General features: G+C 60.1%; 1 protein-coding gene across 1 annotated transcript in view; it reads left to right on the top strand.

Annotated features, from left to right (window-relative positions):
* IFT172 (intraflagellar transport 172) overlaps window positions 1–7879 on the top strand; it is a gene marked incomplete at both ends in the record, with an annotated part of 25359 nt that extends 17480 nt beyond the window's left edge. The window contains 18 exons of the mRNA XM_010084989.1: window positions 16–136; window positions 540–684; window positions 757–846; window positions 1245–1342; window positions 1892–2027; window positions 2106–2222; window positions 2381–2523; window positions 2888–2981; window positions 3210–3274; window positions 3395–3575; window positions 4053–4162; window positions 4763–4892; window positions 5506–5604; window positions 5918–6027; window positions 6431–6494; window positions 6753–6839; window positions 7184–7300; window positions 7769–7879. Of these exons, the coding sequence (XP_010083291.1) occupies window positions 16–136; window positions 540–684; window positions 757–846; window positions 1245–1342; window positions 1892–2027; window positions 2106–2222; window positions 2381–2523; window positions 2888–2981; window positions 3210–3274; window positions 3395–3575; window positions 4053–4162; window positions 4763–4892; window positions 5506–5604; window positions 5918–6027; window positions 6431–6494; window positions 6753–6839; window positions 7184–7300; window positions 7769–7879 (2018 nt within the window). The remainder of the gene's footprint in view (window positions 1–15; window positions 137–539; window positions 685–756; window positions 847–1244; window positions 1343–1891; window positions 2028–2105; window positions 2223–2380; window positions 2524–2887; window positions 2982–3209; window positions 3275–3394; window positions 3576–4052; window positions 4163–4762; window positions 4893–5505; window positions 5605–5917; window positions 6028–6430; window positions 6495–6752; window positions 6840–7183; window positions 7301–7768) is intronic.
* Between the last annotated feature and the right edge of the window lie 69 nt (window positions 7880–7948).

Genomic DNA, 7948 nt, shown 5'->3' with positions numbered 1-7948 from the left:
CCGTTCCCCCTGCAGCGGTGGAGCTGGCTCGCCTGGCGTTCCCCGCGGACGTCGTGAGGCTGGAGGAGGCCTGGGGAGACCACCTGGTGCAGCAGAAGCAGCTGGATGCTGCTATAAACCATTACATCGAAGCCAGGTGGGGCAGGCGACGGCTGCATGACCACAGCAGTGTGACCTGGTTGATAGGTTTGATATGAAGCTGGTGTGGTTTGCTGCAATCAGGAGGGGGCTTTGCCTGGGGGAGCCCCTCACCCCCCTTTGCCAGGGCCCCTGGGGCTCACATGCAGTCCCTGCTGGCCCCGACCGCAGCTGCCTTCCCACATCTCTCCCAAGGCCTTTCATCCCTGTTTACCTTCCCTGCTGTCCTGCTGTCCCCGTTCTCCATCCTTTCCCCTGAGCTTTGCCAGCTGTTGAGATCCCTTTTGCTGCTCTGACCCAGGAAGAAGAACCAAGCAGCAGAGCGCCGTGGTCTCCCTGGCTGAGCTGGGTTGGAGGAGGCGGCTGCTGGCGGCTGTAAGGAGTTATGCTTTTGGTGCTAGGTGCTCGATTAAGGCCATCGAGGCAGCCCTGGGAGCTCGGCAGTGGAAGAAGGCCATCTACATCTTGGACTTGCAGGACAAGCAGACAGCAGCCAAATACTACCTCAAGATTGCACAGCACTACGCAGCTCTGCAGGAGTACCAGGTGAGAGCGCAGACCACAGCCGTCGCTGCTCCGGTGTCCTCGTGCCTGCTGAGCCCGGGCATTTCCCCACAGGTCGCGGAGGAGCTGTACATCAAAGGGGACCAGACCAAGGATGCCATTGACATGTACACGCAGGCCGGGCTCTGGGAGCAGGCTCACAAGGTAGAGTCAGAGGACAAAGCTTCTGAGGACCTCTCCCCGCTGAGTGAAACATCTGTCAGGAGGCGGCGGTGCCTTGTGCACCAACAGGCGCTTCCCAAAGGATGCACGTGGGGGCATCCAGTAGCCGGCACAAATCCATCCCCGGTGTTCACATCCCATCTGTGCCCTTCAGCAGCCCCGCATGGGTGCGTGTGACACAAACGGTGCTCTCCAGGGAGGCTGGTCCTTGTGCTGCGGTTGCAGTGATAAACGCCTGCCGGTGCTCTACAGAGCATGTAGCATACACCCCTGCGTGTAACGGGACGGAGGCTGGTTTTCCCCTTCTCCTTCACAGCCGCGTGTCAGGAAATTGCTGCGCAGTGTGCTGCAGGCTCTCCCGTGTGTGTTCCTTTTGGCAGCTGGCAATCAAGTTCATGAGCCAGGACGAGGTGTCTGTGCTCTACATAACCCAGGCCCAGGAGATGGAGAAGCAGGGCAAGTACAAAGAAGCAGAGAGGTGAGCGTCTTCCTTGGTACCAGCCCAAGACTGAGCCCTGAAAAAGTGTCTGTAGTGAGGAGGAGCCCCATCCTGGGGTGGGAGTGGAGTCTGGGACTCCGGTTTGGAAAGGTCGGAGGTACTCTCTCCCCAGCTGGAGACCTCGAGCTGATATTTCGGAGTTCATAGGAAGAGAAGTTACTCTTAATGTGCCCTTGTCCACCAGAACAGAAAGGAGGTCCCAGGGGGTGCAGCTCCTCATGTAGCAGAGGAAATACAGCAGGGCTTTTCCCCACGGCAGAGTGCTACGTCCGATCTGTCATCATCAGCTGAGGATGAGATATGGAAAGTGGAGTGTTCCCCATCCAGCCTCCTAGCGTTGTCAGCTCTAGTTTAATAACAACACAATAAGGGTGGCAGGTACAGGGACAGACGCAGCTGTGTGCCTGATGGTGCCTGGTGCCTGGCACGTGGAAGGGGACATTACAGACAGTGAGGTCACGTTGGGTTTAATCCGCAAACGCTGAGCTGAGATTGTCACTTTACCATCCCGGTGTGCCCGTGTTCCAGGCTGTACATCACCGTGAACGAGCCCGATTTGGCCATCGCCATGTACAGGACGTGTAAGATGTACGACGAGATGCTCTGCCTTGTGGCCAAGCACCACAAGCACTTACTGGGCGATACCCACCTGTTGGTGGGCAAGGTGAGCGCATCTCGGGGCAGGGGAGCAACCAGACCAGGTGGGACAGGGGCGTCACTAATGCTTTGCCTCCGGTTGCAGGAGCTGGAGGCAGAGGGACGCTTCCAGGAGGCCGAGTACCACTACCTGGAAGCTAAGGACTGGAAGGCCACCGTGAACATGTACAGAGTGAATGACATGTGGGAGGAAGCTTACAGGGTAATGAGCCGGGGTGGCTGCGGGAGGGTTCCTGAGGAGAGGACGGTTGGTTTTGGTGTCCTTCATGACAACAAGCATCATGTGAGAGGAGCCCTGGCTCAGCCTGCTGGAGGTGGGATGGACGAGCTGGGCTCTTCCACTTTCTGTGCTTCGGACAGGTGGCCAAGGCACACGGGGGAGCAAACGCCTACAAGCACGTGGCCTTTCTGTGGGCGAAGAGCCTGGGTGGAGAGGCAGCTGTGAAACTCCTCAGCAAGTTCGGGCTGCTGGAGATGGCCATCGACCACGCAGCAGACAGCAGGTGAGCCGGTCCATCCGCCCAGCACGTCTCTCCGTCTGCCTGGCCTGAGACAAAGGGGTGCCCCACGATAACGGGAGGCATGTGGTAGCTGCAGGTCTGGGACACGGCGTGTCTTCCCACCCCTCCGTTCTCCCCCTAGGGCTGAGCCAAGGGCCTCTGGCACTCACAGCAGGTGCGAGGGAGCCTAGCGGGGCTCTAAGAGCTCCCGTTCTCCGGTCAGGAGCAGGAGGAAGGGGCAGTGCCCATGCCCCTGGGACCCCCTGTGTTCCCCTCTCTCCTCTCCCAGTGTCTTGTGCTCTACTTGGTGAAGGCAGACCCCCACAGCACATATCCGGCTCTCACCCCATTTTCTGTTTCATTGCAGGGTCTTCGAATTTGCTTTTGAACTGGCCCGCCTCTCCATGAAGGAGAAGATGCCAGAGATCCACTTAAAGTATGCTGCGTTCCTGGAAGATGAGGTAATTTACCCCCTGCGCAGGTGAGGGGTCTCTGGTCAGGGTTGTCCTGAAGGGATGCCGCAGCAGGGCACTGTTACGGCTGCCGTCACCGTTTACCCCAAAGGCTCCGCGATTGCAGCCCCGGGCTTCCCACACATCTTTGTTTCATAAATCCTCATGGCAACAGAGGAGGTTGTGCGATGGTGTCAGGGCAGGAAGGCACGCAAGCAAATCTTTCCTCTCTCCTAGGCCAAATTTGAAGAGGCTGAAGCAGAATTCATTAAAGCTGGGAAACCCAAGGAGGCAGTGCTGATGTGCGTACCCTTCCCTGTCGTGGCCTGCCGCGTCTCCCCTCCCGAGCGGCACCAGCCTGGCTGCTTCCAGCCCCGCTCTGTTCCGCGCGTCCCTCGTCACACCTCACGCGGGTTCCCCAGGTTTGTGCAGAACCAGAATTGGGACGCCGCGCAGCGCGTGGCCGAGGCTCACGACCCGGACAGCGTGGCCGACGTGCTGGTGGGACAGGCGCGTTTCGCCTTTGGCCAGAGAGAGTTCCAGAAAGCGGAAGCCTTCCTCCTGCGAGCGCAGAGACCCGAGCTGGCCGTCAAGTACTACAAGGTGAGCGGGCTGCGGCATCGCTGCCGTCCTCGCCGGGGAGGAGCCCAGCTGGGGTGGAGGAGGAGTGGGATCCGCCTCCTGGCTCTCCCCAGCAGCTCTGTAGCCAAACCGTTTACTCAGGCGGTTCCTGGCAGAACTTAATTCTGGGCTGCTCTTAGAAGGCTGAACCGTCAGAGGTTTCACAGCATGGCTTAGCGCTGTCACAGCTCCAGGAGGAAGGGTCCTGCCTCGGGTGGTCCCTGGGTAGCACAAGGAGTGCGCGTTCCAGAGAGGGGGCTGGGATGGATGAGCCCTTTCCCCTGAGGCAGCCTGGGTGGATGGGTCCGTTTGGGGGAGGAAGGATTCGGATGGTGCTGCTGGGGTGGTTTCTTCCAGTGGGTCCTCTGGGAAGGTGACGTGAGAGGCCAGATGTGTTACGTGATGTGGGGGATCCTGGTGAACGGGCAAAAATGTCTCCTCCCTGCTGTGCTTGTGCAGGAGGCTGGCATGTGGAGCGAGGCCCTGCGGGTCTGCAAGGAGTACGTGCCGAGTCGGCTGGAGGAGCTGCAGGAGGAGTGCGGCCGGGAGGCGGCCAAGAGGGGCTCCAGGTGAGGGACGCTGTCAGACTGCAGGGAGCAGACAGGGAGCTCCTCCCCGTGGTCATCGTGCTGGTGCCTTCCAGAGACAGCCTGATGGGGACCCCGACATCCAGTTGGTTCCTTTTTGAGGAATGTGGACTCCTTACTGCATGGGTTTCCTAACATCCTCCTTCCCTGCTCGGGGAGACTCCAGGCTTATTGCCATCCAAGGTCTCCCAGATGTCTTCTTGCCCCTTACAGATCTCCGAGGTCTCCTGCACCACCAGTGCCTCTCCCCAGGGCCCTTAATCAATTCTCTGCTCAGCCCTGGCTGTGTGTGTTCCTTGTCACATGCTCAGGCTCCCCCGAGGTCCCTGGCTTACCTCTGCCGTGCACCTCCCCGCCCATGCCCCGCAAGCACGTTGGCTGCAGGAGCTCTGCGGCAGCATCGCGGGCACCAGCCTGCGGCAGCGTCCCAGTTGTGCTCCCAGCCTCCAACAGCATCCCAGTCATGCTCCCAGCCTGCGGCAGCATCCCGGTCGTGCTCCCAGCCTGCGGCAGCGTCCCAGTTGTGCTCCTAGCCTGGGACAGCATCTCAGTTGTGCTCACAGCCTGCATTCCTCCCTGCAGAGGAACGGAAGGGCTGCTGGAGCAGGCACAGGAGTGGGAGCGGGCTGGGGAATATGCCCAGGCGGTGGACTGCTACCTGAAGGTGCGGGATCCCAGCAACAATGTCCTGATGGAGAAGTGCTTGCTGAAGGTACAGTCGGGGCTATGCCTCCCCTCATCCGCTCTGCGGTCGAGGAGGTCTCCCGGAACCTGCTGTGCATCCCAGAGATGTCCCCGTCACTGCAGGGCACCAGAGAGATCTGCAGGCTCAGGACTGCAGGGTCTGAGAGCCTCCGTGGCCATTGTGCTGAGCCACGATGGACTGTGTGCTTGTCCTGCACCGCACTGACGTCCTTGCTCTGGCGCTGCTGCCAGCAGCACGCTGGTGGCCTCGTGCCCGCGTCTGCCTGCGCTGAAGAGCTGGGCTTTACAGCTTAGCCCTTGGCTCGATGGGCGCCCTTTCTTCTTCTCGTGGTCTATGTCCACCAGCCTTTGGGTTGTGTTCTTGTTCATACTTTTCACTCGTATCTGTGCTCTTGTACCAACTTTAGCAACAATTATGTCCTTGATTGATCTTCTCCCATGTCTGAGGGTAGTTGGGCTTTGCTTCTCTGAATTGCTGACGTGGGCTGTCATTCCTCTCCCCTTCCCCGTGGTTCAGGCGCTCCTGACTCAGCCTTTGCGCTGGGACTGAGCTCTTCCCAGCTTCAGCCCTCTCTCGAACAGCTTTTGTCACCTGTGCTGCTGGCAATTTCTCTTCACAGGCTGCTGAGTTGGCCATTAAGTTCTTGGGTCGGTCACAGAGCGTGGAGGTGACACGGGCCGTGGCTCCTCAGCTGGTGGCCATGAAGAAGTACAGCGTGGTGAGGCTGGCTCCTGCCCCAGCTCTGTCCCCGGGCGGGAGGACAGGTCACATCCCGGGGTGATGGGGGTGCCCTGTCCAGAGCTGGGCAGCGCAGAGTCTGCAGGGAGGAGGAAGGAGGGGAAGGGAAGAAGCCCTGGAACAGTGTCAGAGAGCCCGGCCTTGGGAGGAGGCAGGAGGCAGAGGAGGGGGGTTATCATTTGGGAAGAGAGTTTCTGTTGTTGGGGTGCCGGTCACTTTGGACAGCACCAGCTCCCACCCGGGCTGCGGGGCGCCGCTGGGGTTCATCTCCCCTGAGACTCTCTCCCCTGCAGGCAGCAGAGCTCTGCCTCAGCCTGGACCTCGTCCGAGAAGCCATCAATGCCTTCATCGATGGGGAAGAGTGGAGCAAAGCCAAGCACCTGGCCAAGGAGCTGGACCCCAGGTCTGCCCTGACCTTCCTGAAGCTCTGCTCTTCCTGCTCCTGCTCCCACCCCTAGATGGTCCCTTGTCCTGGCCTGTTCTGCTGCCCCCAGGTTCCCTGGATTCTCCCCACGGTGGCCCCACAGTTGTCCCTTTTGTCCCATCCCCATCTCCCCTTCCCTTGGCACAGTCCTGCGCTTGCATTTCTTTCTGGAAGCCCCGTGATCCCTTTCTCTGCTCACACATCGTGTTGCAAAGAGCTGCCCAGACCCTTTTTCCCCTTCCACCTCTGCTCCCAGCAGATGGAAAGACACGGCAGAGCTCTGGGTCCTTTTTCCCAAAGCAGGGAATCCGGCCTCTGCACCGATGCACAGCACTGGTGTGTCATTGACTTGCTCCCTACTGAGATTCTTTCTGCCCGGTAGGTCGGAGGAGTATGTGGACCAGCGGTACAAGGAGTATTTGAAGAACCAGGGAAAGGTCGACTCGGTGCGTGTTTGGGATGTCTGACGGGCTCGGGAGCGATGTCGGGATCTGTGCAGATCCCTGGGGCCTTTCTCCTGGGGCTGTTGCCTGACTGCTCGCAGGCGAGGGGTCTGTGTGTGTCCGTGGGTCGGGGTGTCTGTGGGTCACGCTGGGTCTGTGCTTCCGTGCCACAGGCGGGGAGGGACCAGGGTGGGCTGGCTGCCTCGGTGCTGGTAGGAAACGGTGCCCGCACAGAGCATTTATGGTGGTTTCCATCCCCAGCTGGTGGGAGTGGATGTGCTGGCTGCTCTGGACATGTACGCGGAGCAGGAGCAGTGGGAGAAGTGCCTGGAGGTGGCGGCCAAGCAGGTGGGTGCCCGCGTGAGCCCCCGGAGGCGGATGCGGGGTCCCAGCTCTCCGGAGCAGGGGCAGCAGGGATGCGTGGGCAGGGCAGGGCAGGCGTTTCTGCGGTGAACGCTTTATTTCCATGTGAGGAAGGATCAGCCCAGCATCAGCTAGCCGGGATTAGGGGTGGTGGGGGGCCCAGGTCAAACACCAGGTCTGCTGTGTGTGGTCTGTCTCTGGTTACGGGGTCTCGCCCGTTGGGGCTCAGGTGTACGGGGGTGTGCACATGCATCTGAAACCGTCCCAAGAGAGTGGCAGGATTTCAGTTCGCAAGTCTCATGCTATTGCTTTCTCTGTGCCTTCTCCAGAACTATAAAGTCTTGCACAAGTACGTGGCTCTGTATGCAACCCACCTCATCCGGGAAGGCAGCTGGGACAAAGCCTTGAGCCTGTACATCCACCACGGAGCACCTGCCAACCCCCAGGTAATGGAGACAGCATGGCATCCCTGTGCTGGGATCTGCTACATGAGCCAGGCTTCCAGTCAGAGCTGGGATTGCGGGGTGTCCAGCATGTCCAAGCCAGTCAGCCCTGATGTGGGTTCCTCCAGAGGCTCCTCAGCTGGGGGACCAAAGCCGTCTCCTGGCCCGTTCTCCCGGGGAAGGAGCAGGGGGAGTTGAGTATTTGTGTTTGTTTTGAGCACCTTAACTACTGAGACCAGAATAAAGGGAACCGTGTTTGCTTCTTTGGGAGCACTGGCTGCAGGAGTCACTTTTCCCCATTTCCCTGCCGGGTCCTGCAGCGCCCGTTGCAGCTGGCCATCAGCAGCGGTGCTCTGCAGGGGCTGCGTGCGGAGCTGCTGTTCCCGCAGCCTGGGCTGGCAGCAGAAGAGCTCCAGACCTGGGCTGACTCCCCATCTGGCTCCCTCAGGATTTCCCTCCTTTTTGTTGCAGAATTTCAACATTTACAAGCGTCTCTTTGTGGAGATGGTGAACGCGCCAGGCATGAACTGTGCCGAGGCGTACTCCAGCTGGGCTGAGCTGCGCGACGTCCTCTTCCAGCTGGTGAGTGGGGGCCGTGGCCACCGCTGCCGGTTCAGCTCCAGCAGCCCGATGGCTCCTGGCAGGGGAGAG

The sequence above is a fragment of the Pterocles gutturalis genome, unplaced genomic scaffold, assembly GCF_000699245.1.
Source record: "Pterocles gutturalis isolate BGI_N339 unplaced genomic scaffold, ASM69924v1 scaffold25295, whole genome shotgun sequence".
Taxonomy (NCBI): domain Eukaryota; kingdom Metazoa; phylum Chordata; class Aves; order Pterocliformes; family Pteroclidae; genus Pterocles; species Pterocles gutturalis.
The sequence above is the reverse complement of the archived record's forward strand: the minus strand, read 5'-3'. Positions and strand labels throughout refer to the sequence as shown.